Source organism: Pseudorasbora parva, unplaced genomic scaffold (genome assembly GCF_024679245.1).
Source record: "Pseudorasbora parva isolate DD20220531a unplaced genomic scaffold, ASM2467924v1 scaffold_31, whole genome shotgun sequence".
Taxonomy (NCBI): domain Eukaryota; kingdom Metazoa; phylum Chordata; class Actinopteri; order Cypriniformes; family Gobionidae; genus Pseudorasbora; species Pseudorasbora parva.
The window spans coordinates 738,246-765,263 of NW_027125103.1; the positions used below are offsets into that span (position 1 = coordinate 738,246).

General features: G+C 36.0%; 1 protein-coding gene across 1 annotated transcript; it reads right to left on the reverse strand.

The window, feature by feature from the left end:
- Window positions 1–17,688: 17,688 nt before the first annotated feature.
- LOC137065805 (uncharacterized) lies at window positions 17,689–20,668 on the reverse strand. The gene is made up of 4 exons (XM_067437326.1): window positions 20,490–20,668; window positions 19,734–19,841; window positions 18,941–19,148; window positions 17,689–18,272 (listed from the first exon to the last, which is right to left on the reverse strand). Exons 1-4 carry the CDS (start codon window positions 20,666–20,668, stop codon window positions 17,808–17,810), a joined length of 960 nt encoding a protein of 319 aa, XP_067293427.1. The 3' UTR covers window positions 17,689–17,807.
- Between the last annotated feature and the right edge of the window lie 6,350 nt (window positions 20,669–27,018).

The window sequence follows — 27,018 nt, forward strand, 5'->3', positions numbered from 1 at the left end:
TGCACACCATTTGTCTTTGGCACTCTTTTGTGTTTTTAATTATTTATTCGAAACTTACATCCTTGGGTAAAGCGTCCTTGAGAAATTCTCATCACACACTTTGCACACTTTAAAAGCACACACATTGCAACATCTTGATTTGCCCCGGGGATCCTTTTTGAGTGATTTTTCATTGATGATTGTTATAGCTTTGTTTGACTCGAACTGCTACTCATGTTTGATTTCCTGCTGTCTGTTTTAACTCTTGCCTGTTTGTTTGCTGTCTGTCCTGAACTCTGCCTGCCTTTGGACTTTGTTTGTTGGCTGCCTGCCCTGCCGTTTCTGATTTACACTTGTTTCGTCCTTCCTATTTGTCACTGCTGTGGGCTGTATCTTTACAGACTAATTCTGATTTCAGTAAAACTGCAGATGTCCTCATTCCGCAGACCTGTTGTTATACAATACATTTCATATATTTTTCAGTATATTTACACCAAATAATAATTGATCATAAATATATGGAAATATATTTTCTTTCTGTAAGGATATGTATTTATAAATGGTTTACAATTAACATGAAGAAAGTAAATGGACAAAATAGCTTTCATGCAAGTTTATAAATTGAACAAGACAGCTATAGCTAAGGCCTGTAAAGCTTTTGTGAATTCTCCAAACAAAATGCTTTGTGTTTATTGAATTGCTTGAAGAGAGATAACAGTCCATAAAGGGCTGATCCAGACACCAGCCAGCTGCTATGGATTTTTCCTTGCCTTTAGGGTGATTTGAGGTTATGGTTTAGAGGAGTGTGGCACAAAGTACACTCTTTATCTACTTTGACTTTCAATCTCTCTGTCATAATGGCATAGTTTAGGATTCCTAATTCTTATTCTTTATATATATATATATATATATATATATATATATATAATATATATATATATATATATATATATATATATATATATATATATATATATATATATATATATATATATATATACTGTATTTATTAACAGAATCATCTACAGAACTCTATTCTATTGTTGGACAGCAAGAAAACTAAGTAATGGCTGCATATACAACATATAATAAGTCATAAGTATATTAATAATATTTGTATATACTTAATATGTTGATGATAATACTAATATATTTAGACAATTAAATAAATATAGAAAGAAATCGTATTACTTTCCACTTAATGAAGTTGCACTAACTGGAGCTAACCGGCCAAACATTGATCTCTTTGGAAAAAGATCGCATAGACTTTACAAAAATGAATTCATGAATGCATTACTTCCACTTTGAAACAAGAAATTCAGTGATAAAGAAAGATTATAAAAGACATCTGTGGAATCACATCGTTTGCATATTTGCACCAGACTTTGGTTAATAATAAGTAAATTATAGATGGAAGCCATTTCCATAAATAGGCTAAACTCTCGTTCCTCCAGTACACCAGAGGTACCCCAGCACACAATAAAAACGTATTGTTGGTTTAACTTAAAAAAGTAAGTAACCTGGTTGCCTTAAAATGTTTAGTTTATTGAAATTAAAAATTTGAGTTGATACAATGAAAGAAATTGGTTTAATAAATAGAAACTCAAAATATTATTGTATTAGAACCACATACAATTTTTTTATAAATCATGAAAATAGCACTATTTGTCATCTTTCATTCTGCCTTCACAAATAAAAAACACACAATTACCCAATATGCTTACAAAACCGTTTAATAATATTTGAATAAAGGTTGTCAATTCTCAAAAATGTTCATTGTATTAACTCCATTTTTTTAAAACTAATTTTTCAATGAACTCGAAAATTTAAGGCAACCAGATAACTTATTTTATTTTATTTATTTATTTTACAGTGCAGGCACATGATTTAAACTCCAACGTCACTCAGATGGTGGATTTTGGTAGAGGTTTTTTTTGGGGGGTGGTGTGTGTGTGGGGGGGGGGGGGGAGGGGGGGAGGGGGTTGACATCTAAATCCAACCTTTATTTGACGTCAAGCTCCAACATTGGGCAGACATTTGTTTGGAATAATCACCCTCAAAAATGTATCACCAGCTTCACACATTACAAACCAGATTATTTCTGTTATATGTTTGCAGAAGCTCTGATTGAGAGTTAACAGAGCTTTAGATGTTGAGGTTTTGTGAAAATGTTTTTGTTTGAAATCACTATTATGGTGATCAGTGTTTATTTTAATTGGGCCATTTGAAAACCTTTTAACATCAGTTTATCTCGCTGCTATAACTGTGTTTATGACAAGAACTGCAAGACAAATAGTGTTCAGATACGGTGTAGACACACACATACATTAAAGAATCAATAATGGTGACTTGCTTAATGCTGCAATGCATTCTGGTTGCATCATATAAAACTGGTCAATGGCTCCCAGAATGCATTGTGCCATTAAGCATGTTACCATTGTTGAGATTCATAAGCTGATTATTGATGTCTGATTGAGTATAATAGAAGCTGGAGATCAACATGTTTAGTGGATATTGTAGAATTACAGGCTTGCTATGATTAATACAAAATGATCTTGTAAAAGATTAATTTATAGATGACATCAGTGAAACAGACCACTATATGATGATCATATCTCTATCATCAAGTAACACAATACTATCTTTTTTTTATTTTTTATTTTTTTACCATAACTAACACAGTTAAAGCAGCAAGAGAAAACTAATGTTAAATAGTCAAGTCAAACTACTGAACTAAAGCAAACACTGATCACCATATTGGTGACATCAAACTTATTTTTTATTCAACTTATTAAACTTATTTTCAATAAATCATCAACATCTAAACCTCTATTAATTCCCAGTAAGAGATTCTGTAGACATCTGACAGAAATAAAGTCACTCTGGTTAGTAATGTGTGAAGCTGGTAATAATGTTTGTGGAGTTGTTTAATCCTACTCTGCTCATACATTTTACCCTTTTTTATGATTTTTATCATAAAAGTTTTTTTTTTACAGTGCGGTGCTTATTCCAACCAAAATTTAATGTCTGTCTGTAATGGAGCTTGACATCAAACAAATGTTGGGTTTAGACGTCAACTCGACTTTCATTTTCAACCAAATATGATGTCTGACTGACGTTGCATTGCATACTTGACGTGTGCCTGCTAGGACGAATCCTTTTTTTATTGTAATAATTTGATATATTCACTGCTACATAACATATCTATGTAGTAAAATAGCAATGTAGCTTAGAAATGAAGCATTTTTGACTTTCTAAATGCTTTGAGAGAAGAATTGGTAATTTTCTGTATATAAGCATTGTATTCTGATAATGTTATCCATTTATAACATATTTATGAAATGTATGAATACAACAGGTATCATTCACAGTGTTATTTTCCGTTTTATTTTATTTTATTTTTTACATATATGACTTTTGACCAATTTTGGACCATCAAAAGAAATATAATTTACACCATGGTGGGAAGACAAATATTCTGAATAATCTGATTTCATTCTTTCAATTTATGTTGCAACAATCCTCACATTATAAAAAATGTCAAATTTGCTTGTATATTATTTCATTTTACTCCCTAATGTTGAAAATCACTCTTCTTTCACTGGAATACAACAAAATACTCTTTTCATCCTATTACCTGCTTTCATGTTCCCACAGTCTTATTTTAATATTGGAACAATTTAAATGATTGATATTTTTTTATTTATTCATTTATTTATTCATTCACAGCTACTTTTGATTTTTTTTTCCTCCAGTTTCCCCATGGAATGTGTAACTATAGCTATGAGGAATTGTTTTCCCCCACTACATCATATCTGTAAAGTATGGATTGCTGGCCAGTGCTGCGTGATGTAATCCTCCTAGTGCTGCATGATGTAATCTTCTGACAAATCCTGCTGTGGCTCTTTAAAAGGAATGTTGTACATAAGCTGGTCCCGGTTATCCAGAGAAGTCACTGTTCAGCTTCTGTGCTGTGGTTTTTATTTCTGTCCAACTGTGACTTCTTCTTTTCATTAACCTTTGTTAAAACACAGTGTCACGAAACTGCTCTGACACACACAGGTTGAGGATCCAAATGCAGTCGTTTATTAGGGTAATCCAGAATACAGGTGAAGGGTCAAAACCGCAGGTTGAACAATCCAAAGAATAACCAAGCAGCAACCTCCCGCGATCTCTCTTGAAGCCAATACGGAAGTAATGTAAACTGCAATTCCTCAACTGGCCACTAGGGACAGGCTCCAGAAGAGAGCAGAATCTCATTGAGCCCCATGTTAAAATTCTCAAGTTTAAAGCAGAAAAAAACATGTTTACAGCCTGGTACAAATTGTGGTTTTGGCTTATAAGGCTAATGTTGATCTTCATGACAACTCTGATGGGGGTGAATTTTTTTATAACTCATTCGTTTACGTTATATAAAGCCTTAAGGTTCTGCATAATTAAGGGCGTGGTTACAAGTGGATAGCCATTTATCCGCCGTCTATAGTTATTGCGTCACCTCAGCTCCGCGCACATCCCGCCTTTTTGCCCATTTTCTGTTATCCGGGAGTGACACGCGTTGACCCGCTCACAAGATGGCAACACCCAGCTCGGCCATACTTTAAGCTTCAGAACGGCTTATCGGAATCCTATGGGTGACGTCACGGACACTACGTCCATATTTTTTTACAGTCTATGAGAATAACAGGGCAAACAGGGAAATCCAGGACACCAATCAATAAATCAGAACCATTACACAGGACACCCTAGTGGGTGCTCAGAAATGCAGTGACACATACAAGAATTAGCAAAGAGTCAGAGAAAATACGGGGCATATATATATATATATATATATATATAAAACACATCTAAATACCTCTTAAGCAAACTAACCCTGGATCATAAACTGCTCCGGAGCAGGTTATGTTCAAAGAGTGAGTTGCCATGGTTACTTACATACCCTGAAAGTTACCTCCATTTTTGGAACCGAAAGCTAAGATTATCCGCTAACTTACTCTTAAACATACCCGGGTTTATCACATAACCTGCTTTCAGAGTTGATCTGTTTATCTGAATTAGTTTATTATCACCACTGTTGAGATTCATACACTGATTTTTGATGTCTAAATGTCAGTGGTTACTATCTATCAAAAGTAGGGCTGCACGATAAATTGCATTTTACATGAAAACATGCCTATCACGATTTGGCTTATAATGATTATCAAATCGCAAAGGCTGTTTTATCTTTTATGCGCAGTTTGTCCATGTAGGACGGCTCTGTGATCAGAAGTAAATGCTGTTCCATCTAAAAGCACTGCATGTTTGAGTTGCTTATAACATGCATTTGAAAAAGCAACATGCGTCAAATATCTTTCCAAAACATAAGAAGCATTTAGTCATGTTTAAAGCAAGCATTTTAATATGTTTATTCAGCTCACCGATAGTATGATGTTCATACATAGCTATAGCGATTTCCGTGAATGCCGTGAGTAGGAGTGGGCGGATCGATCTAAATATCGATAGTATCGATACCAACACTGGTATCGGTATCGGATCGATACAGTTGTAACTGAATCGATATTTTAATTTAAATATATCTTATACTTTGCTCGTATCTTCTACCTCCTACCTCTACAATCCTGAGCGAAAACGCTGTTTTCACATCCTCCTGGCCCACTTTGCTAACGTACTCCTCTCCCTGGCTCCTGCTGCTCTGCTGTGATTCGTTGTTGTGTCGTCACGTGACTCACTGACACAACGCGCACATAGAATGAGAGATCAGGATGGCCGAGAGGAAGAGAAGCGTTGTGTGGAGCTATTTTACAGCTCTAAATTATAATACTGCAACTTGTGATACGTGTAAAAAGAGCATTTGATACCGTGGCAACACTACAAACCCATACAAACACTTAAAAACACATGACAAGGAAAATGCTGAGCTTTTCAATTCATTTCATTCTACAGTGCCTAATAACTAATCATTTTGTGGACTTCAATACATTAATAAAAAAATATGGCCTAAAGAATTGATCATTCATTTACCTCAGAAATAATGATCATACTGCTCTTCCCTACACAAAAGTATTTTTTTAAGTAAAAAGTATCGTATTGGTATCAGCAGTACATAAAGTATATGTATTTGGTATCCGATCGATTGATATCGATTGGTATCTGTACTTTGCAGTATCGCCCACCACTAGACGTGAATTATCGTACTTCTGCGGGATATACTCGGAGTTCCCTGTGCGAGAGCGCCCTCTGGCTTGCGAAGCAGCATTTACTGCTGATCACAGCCCTGCTGCTCTGAGAAGCTGCGCATGCAATTATCGCAGCCTCTTCCAAATTGCGTGTGATTTTAGTGCGATTTATCGTGCAGCCCTAATCAAAAGTTGACCGAGAATGGAGCAGAGGTGTACCGGTGACAAGGTTATTGGTGGTCATGGCTAGCCTGTGCAGATTGGTCAGTTCTGTAGAGATGCTTCTGTTCATCTAGCTGATATCGTTTTCAATTGTGGTGACTGAGAGATGACAAAAATAAAAATTTTTTTTTTTAAAAATATACAAAATGGATGAATAGATAAAAACCAGACTTTTATACACTGACTATGCCTCCTGGCGGCTTAATGCCAGAGAACTGCCTTAATCAAACACAATATGCTCACAGGCTCGTATCAGCTGGAGTCAGGCATGAGACATAGGTGGAGTATAATAAAATCAACATCCATTAACACAAAGAGGGGCAATCAAAATGTGACACTTTTAAAAAATTTGACACTTCCTTCCTAGAGAAATTGGGATTCGCCAGAAATCAAAATCACCCGAGGGGGCTACTCTTCTAAAGTCAAAATCACAGCAATCACGTGCACTCAGAATGCACTCAGCATGACACCCTCGTGTTGCACAGCAAACACAACAAACACAACAAAGTACCGCCACCAAGATGAAGAGGATTGCTACACTTATTTTCTTTGCTGTCCCAATTCTATAATAAAGAACAGATGTGTAAGGCAGAGGTCTTCAACCCTGCTCCTGGGGACCCACTGTCCTGCAGAGTTTAGCTCCGACCCTAATTAAAGACAGCTGATGCTAAACAAGCTCTTCAGAATCACTTGTTGAAAATACTCAGGCAAGTTTGCCGAAGCAGGCTAAAAAAATCAACTTTGCAGGACATTGGGTCCGCAGGACCAGAGTTGAAGTCCTCTGATGTAAGACATACACCAAATGAATAAACTTAAACACACTAAAGTGCACAAGTGGGGATTCTGGGGAACAACCCTCCACAAATTAAAGAAAACAGAAGAAAATAAATACTAGATAATCAATTAGGCCCAAAAGCACACAGCTTGATTACAAATATTATCACATAGAGGGATACATTTTTGGGCCCAAAGAAAATAAACTAAACACACAAATTACAAAACACACACATCAAACAAATGTATACACAAATGAAGGAAAATTGTTAGGTGCATACATATCAATCACAGCTTTGTGAGAGCTGTTTTCCTTTTTTTAATACAAGACAGAACCATAAGAAAAATAATGATGTATGTGTGTGGTTGCAATCCCTTACTCCCGTTACAGTATATACACTACTCCCCTTTATAATGCTGTTATCTAGATCACCCAATCATGGGTTACATCATTCTTTGCAACAAATTATGTGTTTGGTTAAAAACTGTTACACAAACTCACACAATACACTAAGAGTCGAACTGCCCAACTAAAGGAAACACTCATCACCATAATGGTGACCAACGATTTTAAATAAAAATTCTACAGCTGAACATGTTACAAAATACATAAACTTAAGATTTCAAGTTGTATGAACTCAAAATCATAACTAATTAAAATAGCTCACTCTGGGCCCGTATTTATCAAGCTTCTCAAAGTGCTATTTTAGTCTTAAGTGCTGAAAATTCATGAAATTTACTCCTACTTTCAAACTTAAGTATAAAAGCAAATTATCAAATGTCTTAAAGCTAAGAATCCCTCTTACTCTCCCAACTGAGGAGACAGAGACGTGCGCAAATCTTTTCAATAGAGGGAGAATGTGTTCGAAATGTTTGACGACAAGCAGTTAATCAAACAGTATCGTTTGGACAGAGCAGGCATCATCTTTTTCAGCGCTGGTTAATGTTGGGTTTTATAAAAAATAAAAATAAAATAAAAAACACTGTTAGTAATTCAGCAAAGTGAAGTGTCGTAAATCCACTCTAAGACTAGCACTTAAGATTTAGTCCTACACTTTTAAGCGCAGCTTTGAGCCATGAATTTTTTTACTCTTAAGTCAATTCTTAGCAGGGTTCTTGTGAGTAATTCTAAGAACCCTGTTAAGAATCGACTTAAGAGTAAAAAAAATTCATGGCTCAAAGCTGTGCTTAAAAGTTAGTTATCAAGCGTCCCAATCATACTTTAAGTAAAGTGTAGGACTAAATCTTAAGTGCTAGTCTTAGAGTGGATTTATGACACTTTGCTGTGCCACAAATAGAATTTTGGATGATGTCATAGGCATGAACCAATCACTGAATAGATGTCCTTATTTAAGAATATCCTCAGATAAATTCACATTGAATGGTGAAATTCCTGAAATGGTGAAATGGAGGAGTTTACATCCAATACACATTTGACAATAAAGAGTTTTCAAGAGAATACATTATAATATACACATTTTAAATGAAAGATAAACATGTTTTCATCCATTTAATAATTTTTTTTAAACTGGTGTGCTGTTAAATGACCTGCCTATATATAGCCTAGATTTTTTTTATATATATAATCAGCCACCATGGATTCCAAAAGAAAACCGACATGGCAGGAGGAAGAATCGATCGCTACTGCTTGCTGAATTACTAACAGTGTTTTTTATTTTATTTTTATTTTTTATAAAACCCAACATTAACCAGCGCTGAAAAAGATGATGCCTGCTCTGTCCAAACGATACTGTTTGATTAACTGCTTGTCGTCAAACATTTCGAACACATTCTCCCTCTATTGAAAAGATTTGCGCACGTCTCTGTCTCCTCAGCGCCATCTCAAGCCCCTACTGGCAACTCCTAACCACTTGAGAGACCTCTAGAGCTGTCTTAAATAACTGGGAGAGTAAGAGGGATTCTTAGCTTTAAGACATTTGATAATTTGCTTTTATACTTAAGTTTGAAAGTAGGAGTAAATTTCATGAATTTTCAGCACTTAAGACTAAAATAGCACTTTGAGAAGCTTGATAAATACGGGCCCTGGTCTTGATGTGATAGGCCATGCAAGGAGTTCTGTCTGGCAACAAGAACTAATTCATTGATTGGACGACATTTACAAAAGGTGGTCCTTTTCGCGGCTGTTGCTGATTCAAATTAAGATGGAGACTTTTTCATTGTGTGCAATCTTAAATTCAGTAAGTAAAAATTTGTAAGTTACTAAACCTAACAATAATATGTGAACTAACTTAGAACTAACTAGATTGACTTTATTTCTGTGAATATTGTATGAATGTATTTATTTAATGACAATAATAGTTTCGTTGGAAGTCACCATGATGGAGATAAGTGTTTGCTTTAGTGGGGCTCTTGACCCTTGACTGTGTTTTATTAGTGTGTCTCTGGTTGTGTTTGTGAGACAAATTTGTTATGGAACATAAAGCTCAGAGAAAATATCAAATCATACTATTTATTCATTGATGATGATAATAATAACATCATAATGTATTTGGCATAATCCATAATTTCCTGCTGAGTCTAATACTCTGGTTGTTGAAGTGGTTATTAATAGTTTTGAAGTATTGATAATAGTAGCCATGAGATTCTTCACTGTCATGTGAATTGAACTTTTTTTTTTTGTGCATGAAATGTTTAAATCTATGGCATTAGTTAGACACACACAGATATCAAGAATCCAAGTATGAATCTCTACAATGGTGACAAAAAAAAAAAAAAACATTCCAATAAACAGATCAACTCTGAACATAAAACAAGCTACAAAAACATCAGAACAAAACAGCAAAAGTAAAAGCAAATAGTAAGAATCAAAGAAAATTAGTCACAATTCAGGTGCATAATTTATTCATGCCAAAATGCACGTTGGGACCCAGGGGGACCCATGGGGAAGTTTTGATTGGTTGTACCCAGCATTGTGTACTGAACTTCTGTACCCAGTTTGGTGAACTTAACAAATATAAGTACAGTGAACGTGAGCACCAAGTTAAGTGTACTTAAATTTACAAGTTTTGGGAGACTTCATTACTCAATTGAATTGAGGGAACGAGTTTACTCAAATCAATTGAGTTAAATCAAATTATTGGGGTTTTCAGTGTAATTTTTAATAAGAACTTCTGTTTCCAATAGACAAAATGTTGAATTGGCTCAACTACAAAAGATTTATTAAAGAATAGCTGCATCTCTCCAGAAAACAAATAATCACGTTGACTCAACTAAAAAAATGTTTTGTGTGTCACAGACAACTTAATTTCAGTTCGTATAACTGTTATTTACAAAAGTTGAGTCAACAAGAAAAAGCTTGGGGAAATTAGTACTAAGATTTTTTTGTGTTGTATGAGATTTTTACAGTGTGTCTTCTTAACTATTTTCAATTAGTTTTTTGTGATGTTTTTTTTCTTTCTTTTTTTTTTTTTTTTTTGCTGAACCAACTCAACATAATCAGTCATTTCAACTTTTTTCAAGTTGTTTTTTACAGTGCATCAATCACAGGCCAAACTTTTACTAAATTTGGCGGAATTTAATAAGCCAGAAGTGGTAAAGGTACTCTTATTACTGAGCTAAACCAAATAATCCAGTTTCCTAAAAAAATACGAGGATGGCATTAATAGGAAGACTTAGAACGTGAAAAACTTATATCACTACTTTATGTCACATAGACAATCAAACTTGAAACACAATGACTGAATTATTTTATGTGAGCAATCAGTTTGGGGGAAGTTAATGTTCAAGCTTGTTGACTGTTGAAAATATAAGTCTAAAAAGAAAAGCTAGTTCACAAATAAAAATATATTTTTTAATTGTTACCAGCTTTTATTTAATATTTTGCAATACATATAAAAATGTGTAAAACACAAACTTGATTCAATTTATACTTGATTTTAAAGGTCCCGAAGCTTTGATTATGTTTACAGTGTGCAATATAACATAAGTTTATGTTTCGCGTGTAAAAAAACACACAATTTTGTCACACAATTTACTTACCTGTACAGCGCTGTTTCCTCTGTCCTAAAAACGGCCTGATGAGTTCCTTGTTCTATGAAGTCCCTCCTTCAGAAACACGTAACGAGTTCTGATTGGGCCAGCGCTTCCCGTGTTGTGATTGGACAGCAGCTTAGCGCACTTTGCCCGGAAAGGTCCCGCCTCTTACCATAACGGGGAGATGCAAGCGCTGAATGCGCGCTCTTCTCCACGTGGCAGAGCAACGAGACCACGCCCCCTATTTTGCGTGTTCTTGTGGGCGGAGGGTTCGTCAACAAACGGTTCTAGTGACGTCACTCCTGAAGGAAGTGCAGGGCTGTAGTCCAAACCGGCCGTTCGCTGTAGGCTTTGAAAGGGAACTTCTGTTAAATAAAATATCTCGCTTGGCATTGAACTTTGAGCTTTATAATTTTACAGGTATTATTTATGCTCTCACAGCAACATTACACACTAACTAAAGTTTGAAAGATAGAATCGCGAAGAACAGTACCTTTAATGAATAGAACATTATAAATTGTAAAAAATACAAAATAGAATGTATTTGGTCTCTCTTTTTTATATAATGTTTATTTATCCACACAAAAAATTAAGGGTAATACATTTACATTTGATATATTTAACAAATGTGAGTACTTTGCCTCATTTTAAAACACCACACACACACACTACTGCTCTACATGGTGATTGTTACCATGAAAACATAAAACCTGAAAATATTTTTCTCTGTATTTTCTTTTAGTTTCTTTTTCTGCGCTCAACATCATGTCAGAAATCTTATAGTTATATTTGATAATTTCATAATATCACGCCTGGACTACTGGACAGCTTTACACGGGCTTCCTGTAAAGTTTAGAATTGATTTTAAAATGCCTGTGTTTTTATGCAAGGCTTTATCTGGTGTCGCACCAAAATACATTAGTGACCTTCTGATTCCTTCTCTCCCCTGAGAGAACTTAGGTCATGTAATCAGCTCCTCTTAACTGTCCCCTTAACTGCCCTTTCACTAGCCAGTTTTAAATCGGCTCTTAAATCTTATTTGTTCTCTCTGGCTTTTGATTAAGATTAGTTTAACCGCTTAACTGCGGTCACCTTTCCCAGCCAGCACAGCCATGTAAGCTCCACATGGGTTCCCAGCAGACAAGGGATGGCGAAAACTAAAAATTTTCTTGACCGACCACCGAGCCTCATTAGCCGGTTGAAACCGGTTAACTGAATAGTTTAAAATATGCTGCGCTATTTGAAATAGCCGCGAGTCGCGCCTGCAATTTCGCAACTCTGTCGCATCTCTCTATGATCTCTCTGCCTCCCGCTCTCGCTCTCGCTCTCACTCACACACACACACACACACACACACACACACACACACACACACACACACACACACACACACACACACACACGCGCACACACACACACACACACACACACACACACACACACACACACAGATAGAGAGAGAGAGAGAGAGAGAGAGAGAGAGAGAGAGAGAGAGAGAGAGAGAGTATCCGGCGCTGCCGCCTCCCTTCCACTCACGTCACTTTTTTAAAATCCCCTACAGCATGAAACATGAGTTCCGCAAACGCGGCGCTGAGGAGCTTTGTAATTGACAAACCAATGGCTCCTTAGATTCGAAATGGTTTGTGTACAAGCTGATCGCGTTGAAAATAAAGGCATTTGTCTAGCGTTAGCAGCTCATTTGAAACATTGCCGCGGCTCATTTAAGAAAATGACAGCTCCGAAGAGACGCTGCTTTATCGAGGTAGTGCTAACAATAATAAAGAGAAAGATGATGATCAACACCTAATGTGTTACCACTGAAATGTAGATGTAATATATTTCCGAATGTAAGCCCATCTTATGCGGAATGACGCTTCAAACTGTCGTCTGCCCTGGCTCTAACCTCCAGTGTTTTAGCCTGTTTACTTTTTGCAAACCTTGTGAGCGCGCAAACCCAAACGCTGTGACCTCACGCCAAATGATTTTATTAAGTACAAACAGGCGAGTTATGAAAAATGTAGTGTGAGGGATTTGTTCACTTCACACAAAAAGATTTTGTAATGAGATGCTAACTGTAGCAGCGTTTAGTCCACTGTCTATAATAACCTAATTTAGCGATCACTTTTTTTTAACCGACAACTTTGATCGGTTAACGTTGATACGGTCAACCATCGGTCAAACAGCCATCGGGTTAACATCCCTAGCAGACACAGTAAGTCAATGTGTAAGTCAATTGGATTTTGGTTACAAAATGAAACTTGGTTTGACGTCTAAATCCAACGTTTGTTTAACGTCAAGACGTTGAATTTGGTTTGAATAAACAACCCCTTTTCCAGCTTCACTTATTACTAACCAGACTAACTTAATTTCTGTCAGGCATCTACAGAAGCTTTTGTTAAGAATTTACAGAGGCTTAGATGTTGATGTTTTGTTGAAAATGATTATGGTGATCAGTGTTTGCTTCAGTTGGAAAGTTTGACGACTCATTAGTTTCTTTTGCTGCTGTAACTGTAACAGTTTTTGACAAAAACTGAAAGATTAACTATTTGATGGTGATAAAGATTTGATTGTCTTGTAGTGTGTTTAATTCATCAGTATTATTTGTTTACATATCACGTAATTAACTAAACTAAAGCAAACACAAACTAAACTGTTATTTTCAATAAAATGTCAACATGTAAACCTTTCTTAATTCTCAATAAGAGCTCATGTAGATGTAAAACAGACATAAAGTCAGTCTGGTTAGTAATGTGTGAAGCTGGTAATGCTGTTGGTGGAGTTGTTTAATCCTCTGCTGAGATCTTCAGTGTAGTGATTTTTACTTTTGTCCACCCAAGGACACTAAGTAAGAGAGTGATTGGTACTCACGTCACCGCTGACGTTGTGAATTTGGATCACACGTTACTTAAGGTGTGGTTATGAGTACATCAGATGACCACCTTCCCCCCTGTTAGTTTGGGACACTAGTCAAGGTCTTTTACCTTGGCTGTATGAGAACACTCCGCACAGGAGGCTGCCCAGTCATTTATAATGAATGTAAAGGGGGGAGAGTTGGTCAGCTGATTTATCTGAAAGATTGGTGAGATTTCTAACTTGTAGAGCCTTTTCTGCTTTATCAGCACAAGGAAGACACAATTGTAATAAAATAGATTTTATTAACAAAAGATAAACAGAACAATTAACACAACTACTAAATGAATACAATAAATGATAAAGGAATAAAGTGCGTAAAATGCATAAAATACATGTGAGTAAGTTAAGTGTGGCTATAGAAGAGTTACGTTATCTTATGGAAAGATAAACTGTTGTTTCTCTGAAACTAAGGTGAAGAACCTTATTATGCATTAAACAAATAAACGACAGATTATTTGTTATTAACTAGCATCAGTTATATTACCTCTAATGTAAATTAGAAAATCATATACTAATAATATACAACAATGCCAAGGTCTCTAGAAAGAGGTTTGGTTAAGTGATATTTACGTTCCACGTGGTTGAGTAAGCAGTCCGATGGTGATGACTTCTTCCACTGGTTTTGCTGGGAGACAGTGCAGTGAAGAAAGGAGCGGGAGTCTGTTTCAACAGCCTTGAACACGAAGATCTGTGGGATGCTGATCTCCTGGGGCACCAAAGGGTCCTAAAATCTGGAACACGCAGATGAGGCCCTGACGTAGGTGCAGAAGGTCCTTAATCTGGAACACGCAGATGAAGGAACCTTGAAGTGAAGGTTTGCTCTCCTGAGCTTAACCTTGTTGCAAATGTCTCTCTGTATCTTCTGCCTCTTTGGACCAGACACTCAGAAGTTGGTCAATCTGCTCTGGTCTCTTTAGCATGGAGACTCGGGACGTGCTGTAGTCGTCTCGCTGGACTAAAACTCTGAACGTAGTGTTGGTTAATGTCTCTTTCCTCACAGGCTGGAGGCTCAGAACGTTGTCGTATCTGTCACTGCCTCACAAGCTGTAGATTCAGATCCTCGGATCTTGTGTTGTCTCTCTGGTTAAACCAGAGGCTCAGAACTTGGTTGCTCTGTCACAGTCTAATCCTCGGCGGACAGACTCAGAACTTGGTGAACTGTTTGTCTCTCGGATGTGGAGACTCAGAACCTGGTTGCTCTGTCACAGTCTAATCCTCGGCGGACAGACTCAGAACTTGGTGAACTGTTTGTCTCTCGGATGTGGAGACTCAGAACCTGGTTGCTCTGTCACAGTCTAATCCTCGGCAGACAGACTCAGAACTTGGTTGCTCTGTCACAGTCTAATCCTCGGCAGACAGACTCAGAACAAGGAGTGTCTATTGAAAGGGTACCTTTATCCTTTTCCGAATAGGAGGAGATTGCAATTTGGCGCTTCTCCATTCCAGTGTTGCTATTGGCTGCTGACATCAGAGAGGGCACACAGTGTGGCCCACCCTTCTTTCCCCTGTGGAACTCATTTGCATACTGTACACAGTTAGAAGTCTTTAAAGTGTCTTTAAAGTTCGTCAATGCATTTCTCACTTTCCAAACCACCATCAGAATACCCTTGGCAATATACTAAACACATAGACACTAAACATGATGGAAAAAGATTGAACTGTCATGTGTTCATTCATTTGTTCATTAACAGCTGAGTTTGTGGAAGATGTTGCATTACAAATAGCTGTCACTGAGAATACTTATTTCTCTGAATAAGTATGAGATGGATATGTGTAGCTTACACCAGTCTTAAGGTTTCCAAACATAGTTGTGAATGGATTTGGATGGATCAGTTTTGGTCTTTCTTTGTTTCACCCACTACTGCTGAGGTCCTGAGGAATGTTTATGGCCGTCACAAATCAGGACATTAGGGATCCGTCTCTAGATGGGTGAAGGGCAGAAACTGCATGTGGACCAATGAGAAGTCCTTTCCTTCCTGGGCTTGGTACTAGAGGTCTTCTTCTTGCCCTCAAAGAGGTGTCTGGCTGTTGTCCAAGCATCTTTATCTGATGCCATTGGACATTTTGTTTGTGCTAGTCCAACAAGATCCAATCAAAATGTAGCAAACCTTTGTCCACTGTTACGGGCAAAGAGGGGCCCGGCCATAAACTGGGCCCTGGAATTCTGCTGTCCACTACATCAGAGATTTAATGTGCTGCCACACATTTTACCCTTTTTGAATGTATTTAATTAATTTTTTTAAAGTGCAGTGCTTATTCCAACCAAAATTCAATGTCTGTCTGTCGTTGGAGCTTGACGTCAATCAAACGATGGGGTTTATACGTCAACTCGACTTTCATTTTCAACCAAAATATGATGTCTGACTGACTGATTAGTTGGAGTCCAATGTCTTCCTGATGTCACATGAATTGTGCCTGGATGAAATGAACAAAGAGTAATGTTGGGAAAGTTACTGAAAATTTGCTTGTCTGTTTGATCGGCCAACCCTGTGGCCGGTTCTCCACTGTTCCTTCCTTGGAGCACTTTTGATAGAGACTGACCACTGCAGACCGGGAACAGCCCACAAGAGCTGCAGTTTTGGAGATGCTCTGACCCAGTCGTCTAGCCATCACAAGAAATTGTTTTATATTTTTCACTGTGTAGTTTTGTGTGTATTTAGCTAATCATTTTATATCAGTATGTAGAGTTATTGGTAACACTTTATTTTGATAGTCCATTCGTTGAGACTCTACTAATTATTAGGAGCCATTCAGTATCTTGTCAACAGTGCATCAGTTGACATTCAACAAAACTATTTCAACAGACAAGTAACATACATTCAACTAACTGCCTATAGACTATAAGGTAAATTTCAAGTGTTAATCTACAGATTTTACAAAAAGTGCCTGTTGACTGTGTTATTTTGCAAAAGGTTATTTACCAATTGTCAACTAACTTTCTGTAGATTGAGTCACCATCTTCTAAGCTGTCCACCAACAACTTGTCTACCAACAACTCAACATCAATCTATCAGTTGAAAGTCAACAGTCATGTCAGCATATGATCCGTTTATGATAATGTATATCTTACTCAAGGGGTCTCAAATGCATCAAATTAATGATTATTAAAACTGATTAAAAACTTAATTCTTAGAAAGAAATCTTTAGTTTAGCATTTGTTGATAATCTGTTGATAGTCAACTAAAGATTACTTGCTTATCTGTTGCCTGTCAACAAATATATTGTTTACGATCAGTAGACTGTTAATAGACATTCTCCACTAAGGGTTAGTAGACATCTTTTAGGACTATCTAATTAAAGTGAAAAACAGTTGATATCAGTAGAAAGTCTATAACCTATCAACAGATTGCATACAGGTTTCCATTAATTATATGCAACATATTTACCATTTAAAATGAGTTTTGCAAATCTGACTGAAGTAGAACAAACACTATAGGCAGCATATCAGAGGGAGAGAAAAAATCACTTTTATTAAGTAGATACAAAAAAAAAAAAAAAACACTCCAAATAATACAAACCATCATTTACTATGGTATCAGGTTCACATCGGGTTATGTGACAAAATATATTGAGTTTTTCAAAATGAAAACTCTCTTAATACTTGTCTACAACAACATTTCAAATGCCCAAGGCCAAGATCAAAAGTTATAAACAACAAATAATAATAATAATGATAATAATAATAATAATAATAACAACGAATTAATACATTTTGCCTTTCATGACAGTAAGGTTTACAGAAAGTTCCTTAACTTATCTGCGGTTAACATTCCTTATGTCTTTGAGAAGTCTTCCAAGTACTCCATGTTTATATCTTCTTGCTAACCAGTAGGTCCACTCTATGAAGCTGAGCTGTTTTTTTAAGGCCTTCTCAGAACGATTACCCCGCATACGCCAAACTTCTTTCTTGTAAGTCTGCCACGCTCTCTCAATGTTTTGAGTATGTAGTCCTGTTTGTGGGTCTACATAATTCTGGCTGTGGTTGACTCTGACATGCTTGTAGCCCTCCTGGGAAAGACTGGCATATGCTCTCCACTCATCACTCACAACTAGACTTTGACGTTTAACATGTTTCTTGATAATGGGAACAAGGGTTTCCTTGTTTCTTTTCTTCACAAGGCGAAGAATGGGGCGTCTGCTTGCAGCTTTGATCTCAAGTATACCAAACACCCAAGTTCGCTTTCTTTTCCAGGTGTTACCAAAGCGTCCTCTTGCATACTACCAAAAAAACAGCATGAACAGTATTACAAAATAAGAAAATCTCTGTATCAGCCATGTATCAGTTTTTTTCAAATCAGGTGTAATTACATGAGATTGTTTAGTTTATCACTAAAACTCTTTTAAATTCCATATAACACAATAACTATGTTTACATAATAAGAAAATATTTAAAGGGTCAGTTCACCTAAAAAAGAAAATCTGGAGATTCATGGTTTTGAAAATAAAGTGGAAAATAAAAATTGAGATTAAACCACTGGAGTCAAATGGAGTAGTTTTATGATTTATTCATTAATTTTTTGAAGCGATAGTTGCATAGCTGTCAATGGAGGGACAGGAATTGCTCAGATTTCATGAAAAAGATCTTCATTCGTGTTCCGAAGATTAAATAAAGTCTTACAGGTTTGGAACAACATGCGGGTGAGGATTTAATAACAGAATTTTTATTTTTAGGTGAACTAACCCTTTAATAAAATTTCTTGTGAACAAGTAAAAAAATATTGAGATACATTTTGCCATTAAATTAAACGTTGAATATTCATTTTATTTTTGTGTTAAGAACACATTCCTGTTTTATTCTACTTAAGCATGAGATAACCCTTCTTTGGGTTAAACAAAATAAATAAAATGTCAGTGAAAGCGAAAATTGCACATTTAGATTACACTACCTTGCGTTTGTGGCAAAACTTGCTCTCATCAATGTGAACAAGGACATTAACTCCACCAACTATCTGTCTCCTTTTTTTTCGGTGCTTCTTCAGGCTTTGTACACAAATTCTTCTGAGTTTCTTTGACATCATGGAAAGTGTTGCTGTGCTCTTTGCAATGCCATCTTGAAGCATGTCTACTTGCCGTAGATGTAAACCCTGAGCAAATCTACAAAGATTAACAATAATTATTATTTTTTAAATAAGAACATTGTATTTTCACACAAAGATAATGTGTGCTTTATCAACCATATTTGTACCAAGTACCTTGTATTTTGAACACTAGTTTTTTACTTTTTTTTTTTACTTTTGACTCTAAGCATAACAAAACATACATAAGCTGATTAAACAGTACAATATACTGTAAAAAAAAAAAAAAAATTTTTTTTTGAAAACATCTATAATCACCAGCATAATCTTCTGTTAGAAGCTTCTGTTGAAGATGTTTTATAAGACATCCTAAATACTAATTCAAAGTATGGTCAAAATATAATCACCTTGATACAATTTAAAAAAAAAAGAGTTTGTTTTTTAGTTTTTGGGAAAACTGGCAAAGTATGGTGAGATATACAGTATTACATGAAATGCTTTTGCAATAGGATATGCTATGCTATTAGATTGACTATCATATTTTTGTATGCCACCAAAAACTATAACGTGCTGTAATGTAGTTGTGTTCTGTGGACTCAAAAAACACCATACATATAGTGTAATATGTCAAATACTAGTTATGTAATATATTTGCATTGCTTACCTATGTATATACTTCATCCATGTGAACAGACTGCAGTGTGATTGTGAGAAAAGTGAGTTTGTCCGAACACTTCTTCTCAGCCGTCCACATCTTTTACGTCGACACTCCCTGGAAGTTTCAGGACATAAGATTATATGATAAGTTTAAATGTTTAACATAATGTCTTGGACACACACACACACACACACACACACACACACACACACACACACACACACACACACACACACACACACACACACACACACGTGTGTGTGATGTTGAGTAATATTAGATTTATTTATCTTTTATAAATTGACTGATTATTGTGCTGATACTTGAAATATCTGTTTTATCTTCCAGCTGCTTATTCAAACTGATTAGATAAAATAGAAATACAATCGTGATAAATTTGGCACTCTTACAACAATCTACATTACATTACAAAACACAAGTATTGTCATTATTCATTTATCGTAAGCAATCACTTGACGTCTATTCATTGCCAACTGAAACTATACGAACTAGCGCTACTATAGCCTACAGCCAGGACTCGCACCATTTATTTTTATTTTTTTTTTAAATTGTGAAAGTGTGAAAAGTTAAATGTGAAAGTTAGCGCTCACATTAATTTAAATAATAGCCTTTTGAAGTTTATTAAACACATTAAGTCATTCTTTCTTCTCAAAGCACCTCTTAAAATAACAACTAATACTATTTTATAGGCTAAGATATTTAAGAGTTTAATCTTAAATCATAAAAATAAAGCATTCTTACCAGACGTAATGGTCCTTGGACTGGGAGGCAACCATGTTCATTTTATGCCCGCAGTTCTTGCATTTAATTTTGCGTTTCAACAAGCCAATCATTTGCAACCATTTTATTAACTTTAAAGACGATTTTTTGGTTTCTCCAACATAAACTTTGTTCAAAAGTTTCCTCTCCACTGAATCCATCGAGTCCGCGACCAATACAACCAAAAAATTAAAAATTGGCGCACTTTAATTTCATTGGCTTATGATGTTATCAGAATCCGATGCACCTACCAGGGGTTGTGTGTTGGCAGCGGTTGGCAGCTGGTTGGCAGAGTTGACACATGACGAAGCACTTCTTCAATCTGATAGGCCAAGCAGCACTGCCTACAGGTTGCTCTGCTCCGAACTTTATTGTAGAGATGGTAAGTAAAGTAGGACTATCAAATTCCTTGGGAAATGTTGTTTTGTTATTACTTTCATTCTTTATTACTTGCATATGAAACAATATCTTTATCTCACTTTATTTCAGCATCAACATATGGGCCTATATGATCAAGCGCCTTCAGCTCACTGCCCCTCACCTGGCAGTGGGGGGAGTGCGGATACCATTCATTTTACCCGCGCAAAGGCACGACGGGGAAATACCGAGGGAAAAGAAGAAGACATTTTCATACACAAAAGGGGTAAGTTGTGTTTATAAAATTGAAATTAATTGTTGTTAGTGTGCTGCTACGCACAATAGCTGATATTTCTCATGACGCGATTGCATACAAGTCAACACAAATTGATCGTTCTGAGCATTCATTGGTTTGTATGCTATGATGCACTTTTTGTTAGAATGCTACACAAGAGATGTGTTAAAAAACAACACAAAGTGTGTTGATGCTATTTTGACACATATTTGGTTCAACACACACTTGTGTTAGAATGTAACTGGATAGAACAGCACTGGGTGGAGGGCAGTTTGTGTTTATGATATATTTATATCATATATGGTATATTTTATATGGTTTCCCATAAAAAGCTCAAATAAATAAATAAAATCTTAACTTATAAAAACTTAAATATTAACGTTTTCAAGGCACTTTTTTCAAATGCTGCGTTCACCGCTTTTTACTTGTTATAACTAACCAGACTGTATTTCTGTCAGACATCTACAGAAGCTCTTATTAATATTAACAGAGGTTTAGATGTTGGCGATTCATTTAATGTTTAATTTGAAGTCACCAGAATCGTGACCAGTGGCTCCTTTATTGAGCTCTTGACAATATTATCATCCTGTAGTTTTGTAGCTTTCTCAAGAGTTTAATATCTGAAAGATGATTTTTAAAAAGGTGTTTATTATTGTGTGATTAACATGTTGCAGTTATCTTAAAATGTGTTTTAAATACATAAATATAGTGCGTACAGGATCTTGAACTAAATCAGCTCATGAATCTCAATGAGGGTGACAAACCAAAAGCTTGCAGCAATGGGTGCCACCATGTTACAATACTCATGCATTACTCCCATCATGCATTGCGGCATGAAGCTTTTGGTTTGTCACCATTGTTGAGATTCATGTGCTGATTCTTGATGTCTGTGTTTGATTAGTTTGTACTGTAGCCCAAAACTTTCTTTCTAAGAAATAATTCTGCACTGCTGGATATCATGATGTAGCTTCACAAGACCGTTATAACTAACAGCACATACATAAATTGAATGCACACCATACAAATACTCAAAAACTTGATCAGGGCAATTGGAGCTCGGGTAGAATATCCTGTCTGAGCCCCTCTAGCAGACAGCAAGCTAAATCACTTTCACTAAGATTGTATGGGCACACAAACTTGTGAAATGAACCTAATTTATTAACCTAATTAATTTGCTTTACTTAAGTTGTGTAATGTAAGTGTGAACTTGTGAATTATTAAAGGAATATACAAAAATCCACATTACCTTATGCACAGGCTAAACCAGTACATCAATTAATGTGATTAACTAAAGTTTTTTAGTAATCATCTCTGAGTTAAGCATGTTCATGTCTTCTTCATAGTAGCCTGCAGGTAAATGGTCAGACCCCAAAACTGGCCACAGGCTCAGCACATAGCACATGGTTTCTGTTCCCATTATAATACAGTAACGTTAGTCATCATTAACTAAGCGTTAGCTTCTCATGACTTCATCATGTTTGTGGCCCCTCAACTAAAGTGGTGTCATGGTCCTTTGAAACAAAGATGTGTTATTAAAACAAAGATGATGTGTTATTAATGAAATTGTGAAATTACATGAATATGTACATGAAAGCTCAAGCCTTTACACACAGTTATCGGAAGCTTTTTCATAGTTTAATGTGAGGTAACGATACAGATGAATATTGAAGTCGATAAATTCAAGTTCAATTAAACTCTTCCCTCCATCGCATTATGACAGTCAACACGATGAAGATTCAATATTCCTGTAATTATACTTAAAATAGTTTACAGAAAAGGCTTAACAAACTATTGCATAGATAAGCTATATTAGGCCTACGGTACGCATCCTTTGTGCTTGTTGTGAAGCGGAAGCGTTGCCTCTGCACGTGTGCATGGCTGCGCGCTATTCAAGCACATAATTCTGCGCACGGGATGTGCATTAGCGCATGCGCGCTTTGTGCTGCCAATTGAAGTATTTCATATTATAATACAGTATGAACTTTACAGTACAGTACAGTAATTAGTTTTACTGGTTTGTTAGCTTAAGTTTATTACCCTCTGTCTTAAGTTATCTTCTGATAATTTATAACAAGAATGGAGACCAAAGAAACCTGTTGTGTCTTGTGGATGTAATTACATAATGTAAAAAACTTTTGACAATGTTCTTACAAAGTTTAGCCACTCTACCCTACTGACATGTATTCCTATTTTTTCATGTCATATTTTGCAGTTAAACAACATATTCTCTGGAAAAAGAAGGCGGAGATGCTCCAGTCTCGGGTGAACGAGCTGGAGGAGGAAAATGACTTCCTCAAGAAGCAGCTTGAAGAAAAGTCTGCACCAGAACAAGGTTTGTACAGGTTGAGCACATGGCTCTCCGGAACCTCTATGGGCTTTTGAAGAATAATGCTATAGCATAACTGCACATATTTAATGTTTGACAATATTGTTGCTGACCTTTCAATATTATTTTGTACCTGCTTTACGTTTTTGATTTTTAGATTATATTTAGCACATGCATACATTTAGGCACATGCATACATTTTTAGATTATATTTAGCACATGCATACATTTAGGTGGACAATGTGTAGGATCTCTAAAGCAGATAACCCTCAAAGTGGAATTAAAAATAGAGAGATATAGAGTTCTTTGTGAAAACATTTGCATTTAAAACTAAATGCTGCTGCTTTTTGGACACCTGTTAAATTGCAACTAAAAATGATTTCCTACAGTAGGTATGTAGTTTTTCCATTTATAGGTATCTACTCAAAGTTTTCTCTTGCTAGGGTTTGGAGTTTTTGTAATTGATATTAAATTGTTACATATACATATACAATAGTTACAGTAAAGTTCTTCAAAAAGCACCTTGATTTTACAGTGGGTATAGGTTTACATTATATGTTTATATTACAGATGGGAACTTGGAGATAATGGCCACTGGAAGTGAGGAGCCACAGGCCATGATTTTGGACTCCAGCACTGACACTACCAGTGATTCCAGCACTGACTCAAGCTCTGAGTCCAGCTCTATCTCTGACTCTTCAGATGAAGAAAAGAATAAAAAGAAGCGTAAAAAGAAGAATGGCAAGAAGAAAAGCAAAAAAAGAAAGAAGGAAAACAAGAAGGTGAAGAAGTCAAATGGAAAAGGAGAGCGAGGTATGGACACACTCTATTTAGTAAGGTATGAAGTATTTAGCTGATTATTTTTATTTTAGTGCTTTATACTTAATTTGTTGCATAGTGCACAGTCACACTTTCCCACAACCCAATCATCATCTGTCTTGTCATCTCTTTTTTGAATGACACGAAATCAACATGTCAAAAGCTTAACTGTTATGTTACAGCCAGTGTCTGGGAATTCTCAATGAATATCAGTGATGATCTGTATCCAACTTGTATTTTTACTACAGCTTTTTTAGAGATTATGTAAGTAATTAAGTAAACACAATATGTACTTACCTATTATGGTAATCAATAATTAAAAATAAAGAATGTTCTGAACAGTGTTTACCTCAGTGTTTTATAGCAATAATCATCAAATACTTTATTGGCACACTGCCCTCACACTACCGACTATTAAACGTTCTTAAAGGTGCACTATGCAACTTTCCGTCCACTGGAGCGCGCCTATTCAAAACAAATGCGTAGTTTGGTGACGCAAAGTGTGAGCGCAGCATCTTGGGACATGTGGTCTTCACCTCACAGCCGGTGGAAAATAGGACTCGGGCAGAAATCACGTTCATGGATGCGGTTATTAACGTTACTGTAGTGTAAAGCAGAGCAGGACCGAGTGTTGTGGAGCTGAGCACGGCTGCTGGAGCGATTGTTAAACAAATACCCGCCTCGCGAATACCGGGACTTTTATTATGACGGGACGGGACACAGTCGCCGGGCGCCTGCACTGATCCGCTCTTCCGGTTATGATTTTGAGCTAAAGCAGCTCTGTTTATCATATTAGATACATTTAAGTGTGTTTAAAACGATGTTATGACGTTACTCCGTGCGCTCACTTGTTCACACTGCTAAGAGTAAAGCGCTCCTGCCAAATAAAAGCCGAAACCGAGGGTAACGCAGATATGACGCAATTGACAGGCGACTCCGTCAAATGCAATGCTGAAACGTCCCGGTCCTTGGTTAAAATAGCAATTTTTTCTCACAATTTACAAATAGTTGGAAACATCTGGGATATTGTAGGTACTCAACTGAACAAAATATATAACACCGGCCTAGTGGTCTTTGGATATTTTACTGCAAAAATACTACATAGTTCACCTTTAATCAAAGAATAAGCCGTACACCTTTATCCAAGTTGTAGCCTCCATTTTAAAAAGAAAACATGTGGGAAACCTTGTGGCTAACCTTGTGCCTAAGAAACTACACAAGACACAACACAACATTTATTGGTGATTTTATTTACATTATTGTTTTTTTTTTTTTCAGTTGCCTCAATTGCAGATGTGGTGAAAAGATATCGGCGTGTCCTCAAACTTGTGCAAAGAGGCTTCAGGATGACCGCAGCTTTCAAGAAAGCGTGTTTTTCTAGAAATGCTGTGAAAGACACTGCAGCAATTGCAGAGATTTACATTGTAGACAAAAGTGTCCTAGAACAGATCAAGGGTAAATACACACTTTTGCAACTAGCACAACTGTGTCAGAAAAAAAATTGTTGGTGAACTTGCAGAAAAGATCATTGAAATGAAAACCAACAAACAGCTCATCCCCTTTTCTGTCAGGAAAGACTGAATGTGGGCAAGAAAATGTTACCCATAAGTTAAGTGGGTTGCTGTTAACTAAATGCAAGTTTGTTTGTTTTTGTTTTTAGTGGTTGTAAACTTTATAATGTTTTAGCTTGGTCTAGGGCAGTGCAACATTTTTTTTGTCACGTATTGAGTTTTCATTTAGAAAAAACTCAATATATTTTGTCACATAACCCGATGTGAACCTGATACCATAGTAAATGATGGTTTGTATTATTTGGAGTGTTTTTTTTTTTTTTTGTATCTACTTAATAAAAGTGATTTTTTTCTCTCCCTCTGATATGCTGCCTATAGTGTTTGTTCTACTTCAGTCAGATTTGCAAAACTCATTTTAAATGGTAAATATGTTGCATATAATTAATGGAAACCTGTATGCAATCTGTTGATAGGTTATAGACTTTCTACTGATATCAACTGTTTTTCACTTTAATTAGATAGTCCTAAAAGATGTCTACTAACCCTTAGTGGAGAATGTCTATTAACAGTCTACTGATCGTAAACAATATATTTGTTGACAGGCAACAGATAAGCAAGTAATCTTTAGTTGACTATCAACAGATTATCAACAAATGCTAAACTAAAGATTTCTTTCTAAGAATTAAGTTTTTAATCAGTTTTAATAATCATTAATTTGATGCATTTGAGACCCCTTGAGTAAGATATACATTATCATAAACGGATCATATGCTGACATGACTGTTGACTTTCAACTGATAGATTGATGTTGAGTTGTTGGTAGACAAGTTGTTGGTGGACAGCTTAGAAGATGGTGACTCAATCTACAGAAAGTTAGTTGACAATTGGTAAATAACCTTTTGCAAAATAACACTGACAGTCAACAGGCACTTTTTGTAAAATCTGTAGATTAACACTTGAAATTTACCTTATAGTCTATAGGCAGTTAGTTGAATGTATGTTACTTGTCTGTTGAAATAGTTTTGTTGAATGTCAACTGATGCACTGTTGACAAGATACTGAATGGCTCCTAATAATTAGTAGAGTCTCAACGAATGGACTATCAAAATAAAGTGTTACCGAGTTATTAAGCAAAAATAAAATGTGTAGAACAGTTAAAATAGTTTTGAATTAAATGTTTGCTTTTGCACAAGATGTCTGACG

Bases quoted from the DNA above. Each gene is read 5' to 3' on its own strand.
- LOC137065805 (XM_067437326.1), bottom strand. From the start codon at position 20,668: ATGGATTCAGTGGAGAGGAAACTTTTGAACAAAGTTTATGTTGGAGAA. The intron at 19,842-20,489 runs GTAAGAATGCTT...TGAAACTTCCAG, and splicing joins TCCAAGGACCATTACGTCTG to GGAGTGTCGACGTAAAAGAT. The intron at 18,273-18,940 runs GTAGTGTAATCT...TTTTTTTGGTAG, and splicing joins AGTTTTGCCACAAACGCAAG to TATGCAAGAGGACGCTTTGG.